Source organism: Phoxinus phoxinus (assembly GCF_949152265.1).
Source record: "Phoxinus phoxinus genome assembly, chromosome: 17".
Lineage (NCBI taxonomy): Eukaryota > Metazoa > Chordata > Actinopteri > Cypriniformes > Leuciscidae > Phoxinus > Phoxinus phoxinus.
In genome coordinates this window covers 25,831,512-25,853,617 of record NC_136892.1, presented here as the reverse complement: position 1 = coordinate 25,853,617, position 22,106 = coordinate 25,831,512, and the positions used below count along the sequence as shown (strand labels likewise).

The following is a 22,106-nucleotide window of genomic DNA, read 5'->3' as shown; positions in this document are numbered from 1 at the left end:
ATAAGAGAGCACCGTTCCCTCAAGATCCTCAGATCCACACTCCCTTTTGGAGGGGTTTCGTAGGACGAGGAATCAGCATCCGTGTCCTTGGCTGGTTTGCGGGAATAAAGGTGTACCTGAGACCCCATGTGCATAAACGTATACGCTTCCACCCCCATTAATGAGACCTTAGGGATTCGCGTGCCTCATTGGATGATTGACACATCATATAAAACACATTAAAACACACAAGCATGCTCTTGAAAGCTACGGCCCACCGTGGCCAACGCAAAAAAAGCATAAGACCGGGGGATGAGAGGGCTCCCGTTGGTAAGCGAAATGTCCTCAGCAGTCACTGATCTCAAACCCCGAACTTAAACACCCAAGATTATCCTCAAAATCAGTGAGGAAAAAGGAGAAATAGAAATGGTTTGGTACAGCAGCTCAGACAGTCATACGTGATCACTTACCAAGAGTGTGTGTGTACGCTTAAAAGCATAACAGTATGATTACCTTCAGCCAAAATCGGTGGATCAAATATTCGCAGCCAAACGTGGGACATCATCGTAGTGACTTAAACAGTCTCATCATAGTTTCTGGGTCAGCGAATGAAGGTGTGCTGGAAGTAGTTGTAATGCTTGTGTTGCTGAGCACTTGAAAGCACCTTCATGTGCCATATAATCTGACACCGTGATTTAATGGCTCAAAAAGCTTAAGTGATTTGGGGGTACGAGCTGCGCATAAAAGGGTGTATGTAGTTAGTAGTTGTGAAGGTGACCCTGCTGATGTGGATGGCTGGTCAAAATGATGACACTTAAATTTTATGAGGAAGAAACAGTCTATTCATTGTCCATTTTTTCCACCCTTGAATACTTACCTTTTTTTGTGGAAAAGTGGTAAATTAGGTACATACTGTAGAGTGGAATCAGTGAAGCCCTATACTGTAAAGACAGTTATGAAGAATCTGTACATACTTGAAAATCTGGGAAAAGAACAGAACATTCATTGGTTGGTGATTTTACCAGGCATAACTAGCTAATGGTTGAGTTTAAAGGGTTAGTTACCTCAAATATATATATTTTTTTTATCATTATTTACTCACCCTCATGTCATTCCAAACCTGTGAGGCTCCATTGATTCAAACTGGCAGACTGAATTCGGTTACGAAACACGCAAGAATCAAGCAAATTTGGCACATGAATCCTTAAATGAAAGTTTAGAATGAATAACAACTTAAGTTTTGGCCTATTCCTCTTCTGAAGCAATCGTATGGCTACAAAATATTTAGAATATAGCTCACTAGTCATACTATAATGCTGTTTTTAGTGTCGTTTTAGGAGCTTGTCTGAAATCGCATGGTACGTTTGACGAAGAACGAACTTCACAACTGTCATGTTACTTGTGAACGGCAGTGAGGCAACACAGCATACATATCCTCATGGGATAGTAAAGCGTCCATCAGATGCTCACTTTAGAATCTCGCTGGAAGTAGTAGGTCATCCGGATATTTACTGTATCAATACTATGAATTCAGACATACTACTCTTCTCACGCACTGTTTTACACCTACTATATAGCAGGAAAATAGGCGTATTCAGAGTTTTTGGTTATAACCTATGGGAAAAAGCAGCTCAAACATCCTTCAAAATGTCTCTTTTTTTTTTTTCACGGAAGAAAGAATGTCCAACAGGTTTTGGAACAACACGAGGGCGAATAAATCATGACAGAATTTAAATTTTTGTGGGAACTAGCCCTTAAAGTTTTTAATATTTTTTTTTTTTAAATGAACATGTTTAAGGTGGCCTGACAAGCTCTGAATATCCAAAAGCCCTGAGGTTAAGAGGCAGGAGAAGGTGGGATGTGAAATGTAACTACAAATGACTGGTTTTATGAACCCATAGTGTACTTTACTGAGGAACTGGGAGGTGCTGTAAGGACAGAGATCTGAAGGTTTTTGGAACAGAGTGAAAAATGAAAGCTTTAAGCATAGGAAAAAGAGAAAAGAGAATCTGAAACATGAGGCTTTCGGGGTAAAGAATAGTGAGAGGGCGAAGGTCAGTGTCACGGAAACGGTTGAAGGAGGTCAAGACTCCTCATTGCCAGAGTCGTCTTCGTCGCCAAAACAGTCCCCGCCCATTTCGCTGCCAATCCCAACGGCCTCTGCCTCGTCATCGTCATCATCATCCTCCTCTATATCGTCGTCATATAGATCGTCGTAGAGCAGGTCGGAGCTACTGTCGTGGGAAGGCACTTTGGTCTGGATGCAGTACTCGGCTAGCGTAGTTGGTACTTTTACTCCATCCCGCTCTGCATCTGCCTTAGTGGACATCACCTGCTTCCTGTGCACGACGCAGACACAGTGTCAGAAAATCAATTCAGTTTATTGTTACAGCTCTAAATGTAACCACAGTCTACAAATATACACTAACAAAAAAAAAAAACTTACAAACCAAATAATTTCGAAAGGTAAAGAAATGATTCGGCAAGGATGCATTAAATTGATCAAAAGTGACAGTAAAGACATTTATAATTTTATCAAAAATAATTTCTATTTCATATAAATACTGTCCTTTTGAACTATCTATTCATTAAGGAATCATGGAAAAAGTATTGCAGCTTCCACAAAAAAATTAGGCAGCACAACTGTTGTGCTGCCTAATAATGTTAGACATGTTTCTTAAGCAGCAAATCAGCATATTAGAATGATTTCTGAAGGATCATGTGACACTGAAAACTGGTGTAATGATGCTGAAACGCTTTAAACGTTACTGTATAATTTCACTTCTTTTTCCAAAGAACAAGCTAATCATTGAGTTTTCTACTGAGGGATGTTTTGTTAGAAAAGACTGTCAATAAGAGACAAGTTCAACATTTTTCACTAATGTTTACTTGCCAAAACTTAGGGAAACAAAGACACTCAGGACAGTATGTCCTAAACTTCAGTGGGATGGTGCAATGGAAGCGTGTTGGGCCAAAATTTGGCCTCAGTCAATGTTTACTCTAGATCTCAGCCAACTTCAATGGTATAATTCAATTTTGGCATTTCCTGAAGAATATGTAAGCAGCGCTGCTATGCTCTAGATCCTCATGTTGCTGTTAGAGCATTGCTATACAGTTGCTAGTGAGTTTTTGTGTGGATGTTGATGAATCTCTGATCACTGCACTCAACAAATTAATTAAGCTTCACTGATAAACGGTCAAAAGCATACATGTCTCTATGACATTCTCATCTCTAGAAATGTCTTAGTTCCCCTTCTTCAAAGTACGTCTATGGATTTTTGTTTACACGTTTTACAGTTCAATAGGCTACAATTGTAAGACTGATACAACAAGCCACACACTTTGAAATATTATTCAGTTCTGTAGTAGCACAGACAGTGCAGGAAAAGTTATACACTGAAGAGTTAAAAAACTTTAGCTGGCATCTCAAATAATATATTAATAATTTAACTATGCGTTTGCACTTTATACATTGTGCGTTGAAGCAAATAAAAATGCAAAATAAATAACTGTGAAATTGGTACGGCAAAATCTTATTTGTATTAAAAATTCAAGAGCAGGAAAAAACTAACCTTTAAACTTAATATAATTTGATGGAAAAAGCTGACTTTGTTTTATTTTTTTATGCAAGTAATTTAAATGATAAAGTGATGGTACCTTATAATCTCTGCGTATTCCTTGTCCTTGCCTTTGCTGTCCCTCCACTTGCGAAACATGACTGAGGCGTCCACATTTGCAGGAGAAAAGGTGTTGGGTTCATTCAGCAGTGAGATCACGCTCAACAGGATTGTTCTGCAAACAAACACACACACTACCATAAGTTTGGGGTAGGTACTTTTTTTTTTTTTTTTAAATAAGTGTCGTATGCTCATTGTGGCTGCATTTATTTGATAAAAAAATACAGTAATATTGTGAAATATTTCAACTTAAAATAAACGTTTTAATACATTTGAAAATTGTATTTATTCCTGTAATGTCAAAGCTGAATTTTTCAGCATCAGTTTTCAGTGTCACATGATCCTTCAGAAATCATACTAATATGCTGATTTGGTGCCCAAAAAACATTTATTATTATTATCAATATTGAAAACAGTTGTGCTACTTAATATGTTGGTGTTTTAATATCTTTTTTTCAGGATTCTCTGATGAAAAGTACAAGAGAACAGCATTTATTTGAAACTTATTTGTAACATTATAAATATCTTTACTGTCACTTTTAATAAAGGGATACTTCACCCAAAAATGAAAATTTGTCATCATTTACTCGCCCTCAAGTTTTTCCAAACCTGTATGAATTTCTTTCTTCTGCTGAACACAAAAGAATATATTTTTAAGAATATGGGTAACCAAACAACTGATGTATGTGGGGAAAAAAATACTATGGAAGTCAATGGGGCCAAGAAACTGTTTGGTTTCCGACATTCTTCAAAATATCTTCTTTTGTGTTCAGCATGAAATTCACACAGGTTTGAAACAACACGAGGGTGAGTAGACAGAATTTGATGCACCTTTTCTGAATAGTGACAGTAGTGTCTACCCATAGTCATTCAGGGCGATTTGTGGGTAATTGTGGGTATTTTCACCCTAATACCTGACATTCTGTGTGGGGTTCCATCGCTCCGAGGGCAGCTCTCCGCTCTGGGGGTCATCCACAGGAGGATGGAGGATGGAAATACAAACATCGCCATTCTGGGGTTGAGAGATGTATATTAAGCAACAATTGCACCATTGTTCCTATACGATTACTAAAGTACGTTTTAAGCTGTTGTAATCCATTTGGTGGTGCAGTAAACATGCATCAAATGCACGCGCACACAAGCATTTTCACCTCATAGATGTTTGGATGCCACATCTTGGTGAGGAATCGGAAAGTCGGAGGAGAGTAGGGGTAGTCAATAGGAAATTTTATATGGGCCTGGGGAAAAAGACATGGAGCATTATTAGCTTGCATGTGAGCCGTATTATAGCTAGTAAATGAGCCGTTATAAATCAGTCTCAAAATGGAAAGGACACATTAGACTAAAAGGGTTGGTATAAATATAATCCGCATGAATCTCAACATCATGTACTCTTCATCAGGTTTCTGATATGGTGCCAAAAGGGAGCTTGAGACGACAGTGCAGTTCAACTAAACAGTGCAGTGCTGTGTTAAATGCTGCACTCCCTTCAGTCCACTGTTGTTATAATACTATTTTGTGCTGACTTTTGTGATTGTGGTTATTATAACAATAGTGATTTTGAAAGTGATTGTGGCTTTGAGTTAAGTTATAACAACTGCAATCGCTGTGAGAGCAGTTATAGGTTATTTGGCTATGTATAAATACGGTTTTAAAGGACTAGTTCAGCCAAAAATGAAAATTCGACATTATTTACCAATACGACTTTCTTTCTCACATGGAAAACAAAAGGAGAAATTTTGAACAGTGCACTAGCTTTCAGACACAATAAAAAATTTCTTTCAAGCTTAAAAGACAAACATATTATTTATCTTCCCCTCCTGTCACTCCAACCAGATAATTGAGCGAGTTACAATAGAGCGACAATAAGTCTGATTTAGGAACTGATTACCAAGTAGAGCTATGACAGGTTTGTCATGGTTTGCACTTTGCAGTGAATAACAGTGAAAACTCACAACAAGCTAACATACTGTATGACTTGTAGGACTTGGAATATACTCCCAAAGTAATATGTACTATTTTTGGGGTAATTTTTTACTGCTTCTGCATATTTTTTGATGTTCGAAGCCCTGCAGACAATAAGAGAATTGTCATTTTTGGGTGAACTACTGCTTTGAACATGAGTGCGGTGCTGCGGCTTCTCTGCGCGTGGAAATCCTGCTGATTATGTGTCAGACTAGATGAACTGGCTAGTGCTTAAGTGTAGCGTGACTGTGACAGCGTTAATGAAGATCTGTGTCACAGTCAAAGAACTTAGAAAGTCTTAGAAATCAACAACCTGATGTAACCTAACTTCATTAGGGATAATTAGGAATAAATGGGAACCAGCGATACAGCTCTTTGAAGCTAGAAAACAGAAAACCTTGAATAAATTTTATAGTAAAATGAACATTACATTTGATGTACAACAAACTAGAAATGCTGTTCCCCAAAGATGCTAAATTTATATCCATGCAAATACTTTGTCTGATGGGTGGAACCCAAGCCTGTGCTCACAAAGATACCATAATCTTCCTCGAAACAAGCTGAATCACATATATCACCCAGCTAAAAGCACATTAAAATGGACCACATTAAAATAATTAATGTTTTACAATTCAGACATGGGTGTTAAAAACTCATGAGGGAATCAACCTACAAACAAATCTTTTTAAGGGACTGAAAAAAGTATTTTATTTTTATGTGCACAATAAAGACACATTTCAAAACTATATGAATCCGTCAAACTGAATTGCTACCATAAACTCAAAATACCAAAACTAACATCCCCTAAGACTGTGACCTGTGGCATTGTTATGATACAATAATATAACTCTGAAGGAATGCCGAGGAACTATATTGTGGTAAAGTTGATGATGATGCGTCACTGTGAAAGTACTGACTATTGCAATTGCAGTTGATAATATTCCACTGAGAATAAATAACTATGGGGGATATGGTTGAAACGCACTGTCCTTCTCTATTTAGCTCTCATATTGAGATGTCATTAATATCTGTCAAGGCTATAAATAGAGATCTAGAGTATAAGGAACACACCACCAGGGAGAGAAGAACTAGAGATTGCAAAACATGGGAGAACATGGGGTGTGAGATATACTATCAAATTAAATATAATTATAAAAACTGCGATTGTTGATCTGACTCGAAACATCCTGGTCCGATGGTAAGCATTCAATAACGTTTTTCAGGCTTACCTTGAAGTAGCCCCCTTCATAAAGTGTGTTTGGAGGGCCAAAGATGGCCACCTCCCAGTTGTAGAGGTCCGACTCCTCCACCAGAGTGATGCGGAAACCTTCCACTGGCTCCTCCTGCAGGGATTTCAGCTCCAGCATCAGAGCCTTCTGAGAGCTCGGCATTTGCTGGTGTGCCATGACAGTCCCGATCCTTCAGCCTTACTGTGGATTCAAAGAAAATGTGGAGTTCTTTTTTTTTTTTTACCAATTCCGTTATGACAACAATAATGTCATAATATCTTGTTGCACAACTCATTATTTCGGCCTATGCATAGTGGTATTAACAGAGGTATTACTACTAAAAAGATATACAGTGTACACACACAGACATTATATGTAATAAATTATATATACACATTATGTAAACATCGTAAACTTTTGTTAGATGTGATTTTATATATTTATATATATATATATATATTTAGAGGGGGGGGGGGGGGGGATAGAGAAAGGGAGAGATAGGTAAAGAAAATTGCAAAAAGAAAGAAAAAACAAAAGCACTTGTTTACAAATTTATGATTAGATTAGTAAGCAAAAACTATGCAAAAACATTCTGATAAATAAAAACGTTTATAGACTGTTAATTACCAGCGCAGCTCCCCAGGAAATGTGATGTTTGAGTTCCTTAAACTTCCAGCTTCATGTAAATATCAATACGTTGCTGATATTTATTTATTCCTTGGGGCCCAGAAGGGATTGTTAACCTCAATGTTCCTTTGTTATTTCTCGAATCCTATTGCTTTTCCTGTTAGCCGTGAAGTTGTCCAGTCTTCAAGCAGAAATAAAGACAAATCAATCAATTTAACGCCCTTACAAACAGTACAAAAATAAAGCAGCCGTTTGTTCTGTATCTGCTGCTGCCCGCAATGGAGGTGAAGGCGATGGGTCGGGAGTTGTCCTCGTGTACTGCCCTAACGTCTAAAAACTCTACAGCATGCAAATAAACCTCTAAACTCGCTTTATATGGTGCAGAATATGTTTGTCAAACCCTGCAGGTCGCTGTCATCACGCCGTTTCGTTGCGGTTCTTCGGCCGCACAGCTGATCAGCTGCTTGTTTACATTTGTTCTGGTGCGAGGCTTCAACGCACCTTCAAAACCCCCCGTTTGCGCACAGAATTACACTGCAAACTCTGCTTTATCCGTCCAGACCGACTCGACAGCGAATTAACGTAATGGTATGGGCGTTATGGTAGTGGGATATGGAGATTAAAGAGAGCGCAGTAGAGATACATATATGAACGATATCGACAGGTGATGATTTCTTTCGCCGTTTCTCAATCGCGTCTATTGATGCTTCCGGTTATCACAGTGCGTGCCTGAACACGTCTTTACGCGTGTGCGTCATGACGCAAGACACTCAACTGTAAATACACTTTTAGGCCCGGTTTCACAAACAGGGTTTAGATTATGCCTGGTATTCCTTAGTTTAATTAGGATATTTAAGTAGCTTTTATAAACGTGCCTCTGAAGAAAACATTACTGGTGTGCATCTTGACAAAGCAATGGCACTCTCATATCTCATATCATATGTCACTGCAAGTTATTTCGAGTTAAAACAGCTCAAACATTTTTTAGTCTCGGACTAGGCTTAACCCTTTTGTATGTATTACATATGTAGCCTACACAGCACATGTTATGCATTAATACATAGGTAGTAATGTGCATTTTAATCTTATCTTATTAGTAGTATTTTTAAAATCTATATTACTTTCTTACGTTTACATACTTAAATCGACAAACTCCTCTCCCCTTAATTCCCATATTTTTAATATATATATATAATATGGGAATTAAGGGGAGAAGAGTTTGTCGATTTAAGTATGTAAACGTAAGAAATAATATAGATTTAATATAGATTTTAAAAATACTACTAATAAAATAAGATTAAAATGGAAAAGTAAGGGGAAATAAAATAAAATTCCCTAAAAAAAAGCCTTACTATGTTGGCCTGTATATCAATCATTCTTATTGTGTCAAAATAAGCTACTTTGCATAATGTCTATTTAATTAGTTTTTTGGTTTGGTCAAACTTTAAAGGGGTGGTAAAATGCACTTTTCACAAGATGTAAAATAAATCTCTGATGTCCCCAGATTGTGTGTGTGTGAAGTTTTAGCACAAAATACCCCACAGATATTTTTATATAGCATGTTAAAGTTGTCGATTTTTGAGGGTTTGCAAAAACGCACCGGTTTGTGTCTGGCCCTTTAAATGCAAACGAGCTGCACAGAGGGCGGGGTTTCAAGAGCTCCTGTGTTAGCAGCTCAGATTACCTCACGCAGACACACTAAAGTGACAGAAACTGTTTGGGGTCAGGCTGACCCCACTGGACTTTTCCTTCATTTTTTAAAAGTGTTACCTTCATTTCAGAGGCATGGAACTCTGTACTTTTCCTAAATAAAAATTATAATATAATCTAAACATGCACAAAAAAACTGGGCTTTATTTGGTTTATTTTAAAGGTGTGTCATTTTTTTTTTTTTTTACCTTTTAAGGTGTTTGGGGTCAAAATGACCCCACATTGAAATAGAATGGGAAAATGGAAAAAAAATGACTTTTTTTATTTAGTTTGTCCATTATAAATCTGAAAATTTCTACAAATAAACCAAGGTCTGGTCCTAGAGCATTAAAAAAAAGTAGAACAAACTTTCTATCTTATACACACACACAGACACACACACACAAACACAGAAATGTATGTGACTGCAACAGAGAGCATTTTTACATAAATTGGCCAATAAAATAATCAAAACGGGCATAAATCTAAAAAAAATTACATTTAAATCAAGGTCTGGTCCTAGAGCATAAACCCAAAGTGGAACGAACTTTCTATCTCATACACACACACTGCATAATAATAATAACAACACATACTGATAATTCTGCAAAAGCAGATCATTCAAAATATATCAGAAAACAACAACAAATTCTAACTCTGACAAAACTACAGATTTTTTATGTATTTAAAAATGTTTAAACAAATATTCACAAAATATATATCATAAAGTTGTGAGGAGAAGTTGAAGCATCAAGAAAAATGAAGTGAAAATGAATGAGTCTCTATGGCCCTCTATTGGATACATGTGGTCATTGCACTTTAAATCCGTAAATTTTCCATATATATAAAAACATTAATTTCCTTATGCAATCGCTCTTTAAAAGTTTGGGGTCAGTCTGACCCCAAACATCTTAAGTGTTATCTTTTTTTTAACAGTGATTAAGGGTTAATGTTACCTGAGTCAGACAAAGATGGAGAGACTCAAGAAGAAGTGACAACATGTAGAATGCAACAGGACATCTCTGAATGGTTAGTTGATGAATTTATTTTGCTGATGTGGAGTTAACTATCTAGAGTTAGCATATTCTGTCATGGTAATCTATAAATCGCTAGGAACTGTTCTGTTGTGAGATGCACACAGAGTTTTTGCAGATGTTGTTTATGCTCAAACAGCAACATTTCACACTAACTAAAGTTAGAAAAGTAAAATCATACTCAACCACCTCTTTAATGTGTAGCCTGATGGATGGATATATAGATATATAGATAGATAGTAAAACTGATCTACTTCTTGAAAGTGTATGGACAAACACAGATTATCTATTTTATAATTTTTTTACTTAATGGTTATATCAGTTCACTAATCAACAATATCCAACAAACTAAAATAGATCAAAACATTCCTTTTCAAACCCGTGCTGAACCCATGTGCAAAGTCCGACACAGATGACGTCTGCTCAACTGCTCCTCGCTGATTGGTCGAATCTGTAATCATTCAGTGGCAACGCATGTCGTCACACAGGAACCGAAGGAGGCGGTCAAACCAAGATGGCGTTCCGCGATGAAGCAGGAAATATACTCGGTTTTCAGTAAATCTCCTCATTTGAGAGCGTCGACCGGAGCTTGTATGTCCGAGGACAAGTGAGAGACTTATTCGGAGACTGAAGACAGAGCAGATATTGGTAAGGACACCGGTGGGACGCGCAGGGACAGTTTGAGGGGCGGTGGCAGAGGAAGTCGGGCCCTGTTAGGTCGCTTCACTAACCTGAACTGAAACAAAACTAGACAGTTGTTTTTAAACAGGTGTCCACATTCATTTATGTGCTTCTCTAGTTCTGAAGTACCAAATCTTTGGTTTTAGATCATGCATCTTTTTGTTATTTGATTGACATGTCAGATCGAAAAGAGAAAATCGTAGTAACGTTAGCTTGGTAAGATGCCAGGAAGAAATATGTGTCATCATCCAGTTTCAAAATAAATAAACTTCGAAAGACTTTCTCATCAGTATATGTAAAGATGTATTGTTGAATTCAAACTGGTATTGGACTCATCTAGCTTGCTGTCTGTATGAATTTTTCATTGTCTTTAGTACGCAACAAAAATGTTGGCTGTATGTAACGTTATTAACAGACGATCAGCTCTTATGCTTTTTTATGTAACACATCATGGGTGGTGAAATGACTTCAAAACCGGTTTTATCAGCCTGTATGTCAGCATGTGATACAGTTTTGGGCTAGTTCCCCTCCCTGGTTATCATGAAGCAGATTGTCAGTTGTGCTTAGTATTGACATGTTTTAGTTTGTTAACTTCCTGTTAATGTAGAAGCTTGTGTGTTTACAGTTTTCAAAAGAAAAGTCCAAGCAATGCTTGTAACTTAATGCTGTTTGGACTATGCTTTGTTTTTTAGTGATCTGACAATATTGTTTTTCGACAGTATCCGATTACCAGTATGCAGCCATTTTATTTATTATTTTAACATTTTGACGTAATCAAATCATTCTACAACAACGACAACATGCCCAAATATGCATTATTATTGTTGCTTTGTATTTTTTTCCAATATTTGTTTTGGGAATGGTTAACTGTTAAACATACATTTTACACTTAAGAATAAATGTTATGTAAAGAATAATTAATGCAAACAATATACAAAATATTGAGTTAAAAAAAATGAATGCTATTTATTTTATTCAGTCAGGGCTCATCAAATTGTTTATAAGTGCCAGTAAAGTTTTTTTTTTTTTTTTTTTTTAACAAAAGATTTTATTTCATATTCATTTTCTAGTTTTGAACGTTCTATTCACCATACAGACCTAAAAAAAGTATCACTTCTGTTTTCAGCATTCAACAACAACAGTTTTGCCATCAGGGGAATACATTTAATCTTAAATTGTTATAATACTTCATGATATTCCTGAATTTGCTGTATTTTTGATCAAATACATATAGCCCTGGCCTGAAAAAAAAAAGACTTTCAAAACCAGTTTCAAAATTGTACTGACACCAATCTTTTAAACAGTAGTGTATAATATAGGCCAAACTTTTTTTCTTTTTAGTATTGTGTTGGCATAATCACTTACACGACCAAGCAATTCTGTTGTTATCTTAAACAATATAGGCCTAATTCTAAGTCTTTTTGATACTTCTCAGCAAATTGTAACAAAGTATAACCAAAAGATTGTCTCAAACATAGCTTAATTTGTGATATTGTATATATATATATATATATATATATATATATATATATATATATATATATATATATATATTGTAATTTATTATGTTAAAATAGTAACTTCTGTAGAGAACCAAAGTATAAGAAAGCGAAAATAGGTAACTGTCCACATTTTGTATTCATTTATGTTGTTTGTTTATTTCTTTAGTTTCTCTAAATGGCTGCGAGGAAGTCTGGATCAGATATCCACAACAACGGTGAGTCAGCCAATCATCATGACTGTTTATTATATTTTAAAAATACAACGTTGAAATTACTCATTTTATCTCATTTGGTTTCCTTGTTCCTCTGTTACTTCACTTGATGTTTCAAGGACCCGTCAGCTACCTTGAGGATGTTCCCTTCAAGCTCAATGAGAAATTCCGCTGTCCCTCAAAAGTGGGTCTTCCCATTGGCTTCTCTTTGCCCGACTATAATGCCAAACTCTTAGATCTGCAAGTAAGTCGGATTTTCCCTCTAACTTTCCATCATATAAGTGTTTTTGTCAGAAATAATGAATGCTTTGCTTTTACTCCAGTATGACTTCAGTCTAGAGCGACGGAGCGTTCAGTGGGGGGAGGAGCTTGCCAAAGCACGAGCCGCCGAAGCTCGAGCGGCGGAGGTCGCCCGGGTGGACTCTGAAAATGAAAGGCAGGATGCAGATGTCGGATTGGTTGGGGGGAAGAAAGCCCGCCCCTCTGATGAGCAGGACGTTCTCCCACCAGCATTGAACCCGGTTTTAGCTGGCCTGTGGCACAACGCAATCCTTACGCCTCTCCCAGCCCCCTCTTTTGGATCGACGCGACCAGCACCTAGCAACCCGGCCCCGCAGAGTCTGAACTTAGCTGACTTTGAGCGAGAGGAGGACCCTTTTGACAAACTTGAGCTCAAGACACTAGACGACAAAGAAGAGTTGCGAAATATCCTGCAGAGTCAACCGCAGTCATCCATTTCGCCTCCTCAGCCTCCTCCAGCCGAAATTCGCCCCACTTCTCCAAGTACTACGCCTCCTCTTCAGGCCAAAGCAGGAATGTTCCATAAACCCAATGGACTGGTTGGACTGCTGGACTTAGAACGGGGTGGGGTTGTGGGGACCCCTCGGGGACAGATTGATGCCGACCGCCCATGTAATATTCGCTCACTGACTTTCCCCAAGCTTTCAGACCCAGGAGACTCCCCCTCAGAACCTCCTCTCAGCGTTTACCCACCACGCAGTCTGTCCAACGGCATGCCACCATCCCTGCAGAGAACAGCATCCAATACCAACACGACACACCCCCAAGAGCAACCTGTCTATGCTCAGAATGGAACAACAAAGCAGGTAATGTAAAATAGATGAAAACATTTGCATTTCAGTGCTGATTGTTAGCATGTAAAACAGTCAACCCAGGTTCAGTGGAAAAACACGAATGTGACGGCATTACTGCAAAATTATATTACACAGTTTCGCAAGTAAAATCTCCAGTGGCGCTAAAAGCATGTTCAGTTTTATCTGAAACCCTTGAATCTGGCAACGTTTTATTTCATTGCTTGTTGTGCGTATCGAAGTGAAGTGTCCAGTGAGTGGTGCTTAATCGCATTTGAAAATAACCTAGTCCCTACTCTGAACCCTACCCTAAACTTATCCGATAGTGTTAAATTTTAATTCTGTCATCATTTACTCACCCTCAAGTTGTTTCAAACCTGTATTAATTTATTTCTTCTGCTGAACACAAAGAAAGATATTTTGAAGAATGTCAGTAACCAAACAGTAGTCTGTACCCATTGACTTCCATAGTATTTTTTTTTCCTACTATGGAAGTCAATGGGTACTGTCAACTGTTTGGTTACTGACATTCTTCAAAATATCTTTCTTTGTGTTCAGCAGAAGAAATAAATTAATACAGGTTTGAAACAACTTGAGGGTGAGTAAATGATGACAGAAGTTTAATTTTAAAGTGAACTATCCCTTTAACAAAAGCAAACGTGAGACATCAAAGTATTTGCTAAAGCAACCATGCTGTTTTTGCTTACTTTGAGCTCTTTTTCATGACTCGTTTCACTTGAATCAAATGGTAGCTGACTAGCTGTACCAGGTGAGCTACTGAGCAATTTTACACTGTCAGAAAAGCCATACAAGTGTGTATGTATTACCAAATGTATTAGTTCACAAATCATTCACTACAAATCAAGTCATAACATAGCAAATCAAGTCTTTCTTAAAGTCCCCCTGTGGTGAAAATCAAGTTTTTAATGTTGTTTATATGTCTATGTGGTGTTTTTAATATGCTTTAAGACAAAAATTGTCTTAAAATGTATGTCAACACTATTGAAGAGTTTTTTCTCGCTGGTTTGAAATCGCTGGTGTTTCTGACATCACAGAAGCTACCATGTAACCAATCACGTGTTTGCTGGCAGGCTTTAGCATATCATTAACTATGACCGCTCTGAAGCAGTGAAGTCTCAAGAGAAGCCAGGTTACCCCGGTATATTTTTCTGTTGATATAAAAAAAAAATCTGGTAGATTTAGCAATATAGTGGGTGTATGATGTATGTTCTAATGAACTATATGCCTTTCTCCACTGACATTCTGAATTGTTCATAGCATTTATTTTTTATAATTAAACTTTTTTTTATTGTTTAACAGTCAAAACTTCAGAGTACATCACATTATTCAGTAATAAGGTAATAACCTTGGCAATTACACATTTCAGCCTCTAGTCACCATCAGTGGAATATAACCAAAACAAAAGCACATGGAAATTAAACAATTGTTAAGCAGTCTTATTCGTTTACACCATTTTTATATGCTGCCAAAAACGATCCTATGTTTCTTTAATTTCTCCCTCATTATGCAGTCTCCCCATCATGCTCTCATATGAAGCAATTTCAATCATCCCATCAATCCAGTCTTTCAGCCTCAGGTCTGGGGTTTTTGGGCATTTCCAATTTCGTAAAATCATCCTGGCAGCTGTAATACAACCACTTTTAATAAGGGTAAATTGTATTTTTTGCTATGTTGGATATCACTGATTTATCTCCAAGAAGGCATGGTAGTGGTTCAACAGGTAAATTATACCCCATCCACTTTTCAACTACTGCCCAAATTTTACACCAGAATGGGTGAACTAAAGAACGTTCCCAAATCATATGTAAATAAGTACCCTCTTCTGTTCAAAGCATTTCTAAGGACTCTGAGGCAGCTGTGCGAACGGGAACATGGTTCATGTAACATTAGCAACACGTTATTAGCTGTTTTATAACATAGTCAAGCAAAAGGCTAATTATATTAATTACCGGTATGTGACCGACGTAGTTAAGAGTTTACCTAAGTTGACCGAATGAATCTGTGAGCTGCTGTGAATGAGTGAAGGCGGGGCTAATTAGCATATTCATAGATCTGCATGTACTAAGCAAGGGTTTAGAGTTACATTCAAGCTACTTTTCACAAAAAAAAGTTACATTTTGGTGATTTAAAGATGAATTTTAAGGGATACATACAATTATTGACTACAGGGGGACTTTAACCAATCTATAATAATCTGCCCTTTAATCATAATTTATGTGAAAGGGAATAAAAGTTGGTGTTTTACTGCCAAAATTGGTAATTTCAACTGGAAACTGCAGTGAATTTTATCTATATTATGTGCTTATGTTACAGTTTTGCCACAATGTAGGAAGAGCCACGTTTTTTTCCAATGAGCCAAGGTTGAAAATAGTTCAACTAATTTTCTTCTAAACGTCTTTGCAGTCAAACCCCGTCACAGCTACTAACCATCCGGCTGCTGCCACGATCCTTCTCGGCCTTTCTCCCAGTGAACGACAGTGTGTGGAGACAATTGTGGGCATGGGTTATTCTTACGAGGGTGTTCTCAGAGCCATGCAAAGACAAGGACAGAATGTGGAACAGGTCACTTTTTAGGCTTGGTTATCCTTACTACCAGTCTCTGTGATAGTGTTGTTTATGTAAACGATTAAATGAGACTCTTTAATTACTTGGTTGCTATGCCACTTCTCTCATTCGTAGGTGCTGGACTACCTGTTTACTCACAGTCGACTGTGCGATCGAGGTTTTGATGCGACTGCTGTGGAGGAGTGCTTGGAGATGTACCATGGCTCAGAGGAAAAGGTTGGTGAATTCTGACCGCCACAAATACACACAAAGACTGAATTACTATCTGCTGCCTAATTTAAATATACATTTGCATCTGTATCATGTGCTTGAAAACACTGATCCTATAAAGAATTTAAAAATAATTCTACTTTGTAAGAACAAAGTGTTGTTTAAGAGTGTGAGGTAAATATAATTTCTTCACAGCAACATAGCAGATAGTTCATATCAGATGCAAGCGTACAAAACTTGTCTGATCAAAGGTCAAACTTTTAAATACCATTAGCTCACAATCATTTTAGGGTTAGTTTTAATATATTTACTGTTATTTTATACTTTTTATTCATCAAAGAATCCTGAAAAAAATGTATCCTGATTTCCACAAAAATATTAAGCAGCACAACAGTTTTTCAACATTGATAATAAGAAATGTTTCTTGAGCAGCAAATCAGCATATTAGAATGATTTCTGAAGGATCATGTGACACTGAAGACTGGAGTAATGATGCTGAAAAACTCCAATAGAGAACAATATTTAATTAGTCATTTTAAATAGTCAATTTCACAATATTACTGTTTTTACTGTGTATTTAGTCAAATTCAGTTTAAATATGGCAGTTCAGAAAAAAAATCAGTTAAAATATGGCATTAAATATAACGCTGACTTAAACATTTTATATTCACACAAAGCTATTTCACGGATTTTGAAGCCCTGGAATATATCGGCTACTTTTATGTCTCCTTTTTGTTGTTATTTTTGGATCCCTGTGCCCATTCTGGATATTTTGCATTCAATTCCATGGAATATAAAAGTCATAAATATTTGAAACAAAACAAGGTTGTGTGTAAATGATGCATTCTCTCCCATAGGCTCTTGAGTTTCTGCAGCTGATGTCACGGTTTGGGGAAATGGGCTTTGAGAGAGACACTATTAAAGAGGTACTACTCGTGCACAATAATGACCAGGATAAGGCGCTGGAGGATCTGATGGCCCGAGCGGCTGCGAGCTGAGCTTCGAGAGTCCGTCCACCTGGAGCCACCCCTCTCCTGGCCCTCCGAGGGGTCCTGGCTGTGGAAGGATGGGATTCTCTTATCTCTAAGACAGGACGACTGATTTTGTATCCTAATAAAGATATACTTCTTGGAGTAGGGATTGATGGCACCGCTCAACTGTGCATTCATCCCTCTTCAGCTGTATGTCTGTTAAGTGATCTTAGAATGGTGACGAGTGGGAGGAGCCCAAACCCTCCTCCGAGAATCGGCATTGGCTAGTGTCTCTGTTGCCATGGTGACAGGCTAGACTGGGCGGTACTGGAGAAACGGAATTGAGCGGAGCCCTATTTACGCCAGGTTTGACAGATTACGAACTCGGAGTGACACTCGAAGCTATTACGCTGCCATCTCCTGCTGCTGGACGCAGGCTTTCGAAAATTGAAACCTGAACACTCATAAATACAACCCATGGCTAAACAGAAACCCCACTGAAGTGCCCTCTCTCTATTCTGTCTCTGCTGTTTGTTTGTTCATACATTGTTTATATGTTTGACAGGTGGAAAAACTTTATCTTTCTTCATTTGTCCTTTTTTTGAGATTGTGTTTCTTTGCTCTATGGTTAGGAACTGCTTTAACAGAACTAATCAGCATTATGTTAGTTTGCCCAGTTGGCTTTTGCACTGGAATGAACACATTCGGCAAGAGAAATTGGTAAGTTCGGCTGGAGCTGCAAAATTTAAATGATGCCGCCACGTTTTCATACAAATGACATGCGAATACTGCACAGGCACACTGAATCACAGATGTTAATATAAACATATTTAAAGATCTGTAAAGATACACTGTCGGTTTCCATCTGTAATAAAGAAATTGAGAACATTAACGCACCCTACTGAGGTTAACACATTAATGTGAGGTTTATTCTGAAATCTATTGGACAAAGCAGAAGAAAAATGGAGGTATACACTCACACTCAAAAGTTTGGGGTTGGTAAAATTTTGTTTTAAAGAAATGTATACTTTTGTTAAGCAAGGATGAATAATTTTGATCAAGTGACCTTTATGATTCGAAAGATTTCTATTTCAAATAAATCCTCTATTCATCAAAGAATCCTGAACTGAAGATACATTTAGAAACCACATTTCCACAGAAATATTAGGCAGCACAACCATTTTCAGTTTGATAATGATTAGAAATCTTGCCAAATCAGCATATTAGAATGATTTCTAAAGGATCATGTGACATTTTAGACCATTTTTCTTTTTACATATAATGTTTATTTTTTGTATAAACGTATGTAAATTATTACAAATAGAGGAAATTGATTGATGTAACGTGTACACCTTAAACAAACAGCGCATAAGGGTTAAATTGTAATATTTCACAGTATTACTGTTCTACTGCCTTGGTGAGCATAAGAGACGACGACTTATAAAACATGAATGAATCTTACCGACCCCAAACTTTTGAACCGTAGTGTCCGTCATAGAGCTGAAGGCGAGACTGTGAATTCTTGTGGCACATCCTTTGGGCCAGTAGAAACTCTTTGGATGGACTTTTAGAGTTTTGATCACAAGAGGTAAACTGTATGTCTGTTAAAATACTGGCCAACTTGCTCAGATAATGGCTTTCTCTTTAGAGGAAAGCAGTAAAAAGAGGCGGAACTGTGCAATGTTGGAACTTTACTGACATCATTTATTAACATATCTGACTCCAGTATAATTTTTTTGCTCAAATGTAGGTCCAATGTCTAACCTCATATGTTTTGATACTGAATTTTGACCTTTTGTTATCAGCGGGTGAATGTCATGAAAAAAAAATGTCCAGGTCATATTCCACCCCAAAATCCTTAAAAAAAAATATTTGTGTATTGGAGAAAACCAAGACTAATTTTAGGACCAATAAGCTGTTGTTGTTTGTTTTGTTTTTTTCTCCTCTTTTACTGAATTTTGTAACAAAAAAAAGAAATAGACTTTAATTTAAAAATAAGTTGTTTTGCTTTGTTTTTGTAGTGAAACATGACCTGTATATGTTCTTGGGAGGTTTTGTGACATTTGCCTAAAAAATTGTGAGAGTGCCATTTCATTTTTTCTTTTTACTTTGTGTCAGTTCCCATCACACCCATTCATTTAGGATGAGATGTAGATTTTTAATGCCCCAGCAGCCAGAGACCCTTATTTGACTCTTTAAAGTTGTCAAATATACAGCAGTCTTCAGTTGTGAAAGGCTTTTAACTGGCATGAGACAGTACTAAAAACCTCAATCAAGATAGTCCAGAGTGTGTTACTGTTGATTCTGTTCAAATTCTATCATGCACTTTCCTCTGAGACATCTTTACGGAGATGTCCACTTTTGAAAGATGTCTCTGGGGGCATATATATAGGTTATTGGGGACCTCATATGGCCCATGAATAAAAGTGCTGCGTTATCATTTTGTTTTAATTTTTTAATTTTCACCTTTATAGGTACACAAACAGCCTCTTTAAGCTCACTTTCCATGTGCAATTTATTTTGACAAGTGTTGCTTCAAAATCATGATTAAATTGTAATGTGTGGTGTGTGGGTGCTTGTTGGTGCAGGTGGATCTCATGGAGTCAAAGTCACCCAAAAATAAAATAAGAAAATGAACTTGCATTTAGAATATTAGGATTTTTATTTTTTTTACCATTATGTAAACTTACATTCCTCTCTCTAGAAATGGATAAAAACAAGGGTTGGACAATGAAACTGAAACACCTGGTTAGTAATGTAGTAGAGCCTCATTTTGCAGCCAATTCTGCTTCAATTCGTCTTGGGAATGACAGATACAAGTTCTTCACAGTGGCCAGATTGATTTTGAGCCATTCCTCTTAGAACATTGGCCAAATCACTATGTGATGCTGGAGGAAGAAAACGTTTTCTGACTTGCTCCTCAAAATACCCCAAAGTGTCTCAGAAATGTTTAGATGTGGTGACTGTGCAGGCCATGGGAGATGTTTAACTTCACTTTCATGTTCACCAAACCATTCTGTCACAAGTCTCGGTGTGTGTTGGTGCATTATCATGCTGAAACACGGCACCTCCTTCAGGGTACAATGTTTGAACCATTAGGTGCACATGGTCCTTCAGAATGGTTTGGTTGTCCGTGGCAGCGCCCATCAAGCACAGTTGGGAATGCCATGCCCAAACCCATCACTGACCCACTGTAACTTCGACGAATGTGGGAAAGACGGTGGTTTCATCAGAGAACATGTTTCACATTGTCCACAGCCCAGGATTTGCACTGTTGGCACAAATGACACTGACTTGGCATTGACACGAGTGACCAAAGGTTTGGCAGCCCGACCATCAATGTTAACTCAGTGGAGCTCCTGACGAACTATTTGTTGGAAACAGGAGAGTCAAGGTGTGCATTTAATTCTGCAGTATTTTTCTGTTTTTTTTTTTTTTTAAATATATACAATCCGGGCTAGTGCCTGGCATCCCTTTCAGACAGCTTCCTCTTGCGTCAACAGTTACTCCTGAGTCCTGTTGGATGTGGTTCGTCCTACGTGGTGGTATGCCGACATTACCCTGGATACCATTGCTCTCAATACACCAAAAAGACTTGCTTTCCTGGATAGTGATACTTGTCTTCTTTTGAACTCTGATATGTCTCCCATTATGTTGTGTGGATTGCAATATTTGATGTACAGCTGTGCTATTGCTCTGCTAATTCAACCTTCACACACTGATGGAATGTAAAATCAGTTACGATTGGCCACCAGGCCGTGCATATATAGGCGTGAAACCTCCAACACTAGATTGGACAGTGTTTCAGTTTCATTGTCCATATATATACACACATATAGTCGTGAAATTGTCTTGATGCAAAATCTACTATTTTTTTCTTTTGTATTTTTGAGATGAAATATGACCCGCATATGTTCTTGACAGATTTCAAGAGGTTCACCCATCCCGTACAGGACTGATTATTCAAATAAAGCAAACATGGTTCTTCCTCGTCTACTTTTTGTGTCAGCATCCCTCAGTCTAGGCTGAATAGACTAGAAAAGGCTGAAAAGAACAGAGCAAACCCACTGCTGGATGCATCACAAAGAGCATTCTGGCCTGGAGTCAGCACTCAAATGCAGATCTATTGTTATAATTGTAAATGGGGAAATGTGCTGAACCTGATGGACAGGTAGAGCAGATCAGAGGGCGTTTGTCTTGACAGAGATCTGTTGCTCTTAAAAGTGTTTAAAAATGTTTAGTTTTATTTAAAATGATATCAGACTTTAATATGTGTGTGTGTACAAAAAGTGTGGCTGTCACTGCACTGTCTATGATGCACAGATTTTGTCTTTACTCTTAAATCTTTTGCTGGTAGCTACCATGGTGAAACTTCCAGTGGAACAGAAAGTAAGCCGCAACAAAGGTCACGGTTTAAGGAAATTCACACCCCACATGTTGAACAGTTAAACAGCATTGTGTGTCGGACAAAATAAACCATCAGCCGATGGCGTTGCTGAAACTGGGGAAACATTTTCATCACGTTCAGATATTAACCAATCCAATAAGAGAAGGACATAACTAATTCAACACATCACATTCAGTAATGTGAGTTTCCAAACGTTTATTAATTAAATCAATTAGTAATTTGTTATTAGCTCTTTACACTATGGA

At 37.5% G+C, this 22,106-nt stretch overlaps 2 protein-coding genes across 5 annotated transcripts; one reads left to right on the top strand and one right to left on the bottom strand.

The window, feature by feature from the left end:
• Positions 1–1,071: 1,071 nt before the first annotated feature.
• Positions 1,072–10,614, bottom strand: ube2r2 (ubiquitin-conjugating enzyme E2R 2). Of its 3 annotated transcripts, none has more exons than XM_079587081.1 (7): positions 10,390–10,614; positions 7,478–7,658; positions 6,851–7,051; positions 4,808–4,894; positions 4,571–4,668; positions 3,637–3,771; positions 1,072–2,318 (listed from the first exon to the last, which is right to left on the bottom strand). In XM_079587081.1, exons 3-7 carry the CDS (start codon positions 7,025–7,027, stop codon positions 2,063–2,065), a joined length of 753 nt encoding a protein of 250 aa, XP_079443207.1. In that variant the 5' UTR covers positions 7,028–7,051; positions 7,478–7,658; positions 10,390–10,614; the 3' UTR covers positions 1,072–2,062. The 3 variants fall into 3 exon arrangements, with proteins under 3 accessions (XP_079443207.1, XP_079443206.1, XP_079443205.1); XM_079587080.1 differs by lacking the exon at positions 10,390–10,614 and adding an exon at positions 7,979–8,230; XM_079587079.1 differs by lacking the exon at positions 10,390–10,614 and having other exon boundaries at positions 7,478–8,233.
• ubap1 (ubiquitin associated protein 1) lies at positions 10,546–21,447 on the top strand. Of its 2 annotated transcripts, XM_079587077.1 has the most exons (7): positions 10,546–10,848; positions 12,550–12,598; positions 12,715–12,839; positions 12,919–13,701; positions 16,111–16,269; positions 16,387–16,488; positions 17,340–21,447. In XM_079587077.1, the coding sequence occupies exons 2-7, from the start codon at positions 12,559–12,561 to the stop codon at positions 17,478–17,480; spliced, it is 1,350 nt and encodes a 449-aa protein (XP_079443203.1). In that variant the 5' UTR covers positions 10,546–10,848; positions 12,550–12,558; the 3' UTR covers positions 17,481–21,447. The 2 variants fall into 2 exon arrangements, with proteins under 2 accessions (XP_079443203.1, XP_079443204.1); XM_079587078.1 differs by lacking the exon at positions 16,111–16,269 and having other exon boundaries at positions 10,683–10,848; positions 17,340–20,062.
• The last annotated feature ends 659 nt before the right edge of the window (positions 21,448–22,106 follow it).

Bases quoted from the DNA above. Each gene is read 5' to 3' on its own strand.
- ube2r2 (XM_079587081.1), bottom strand. From the start codon at position 7,027: ATGGCACACCAGCAAATGCCGAGCTCTCAGAAGGCTCTGATGCTGGAG. The intron at 4,895-6,850 runs GTAAGCCTGAAA...CTTTTTCCCCAG, and splicing joins ATGAAGGGGGCTACTTCAAG to GCCCATATAAAATTTCCTAT. The intron at 3,772-4,570 runs GTATTAGGGTGA...GTTTGTTTGCAG, and splicing joins AACCCCACACAGAATGTCAG to AACAATCCTGTTGAGCGTGA.
- ubap1 (XM_079587077.1), top strand. From the start codon at position 12,559: ATGGCTGCGAGGAAGTCTGGATCAGATATCCACAACAACG. The intron at 12,599-12,714 runs GTGAGTCAGCCA...TGATGTTTCAAG, and splicing joins ATCAGATATCCACAACAACG to GACCCGTCAGCTACCTTGAG. The intron at 16,489-17,339 runs GTTGGTGAATTC...TCTCTCCCATAG, and splicing joins ACCATGGCTCAGAGGAAAAG to GCTCTTGAGTTTCTGCAGCT.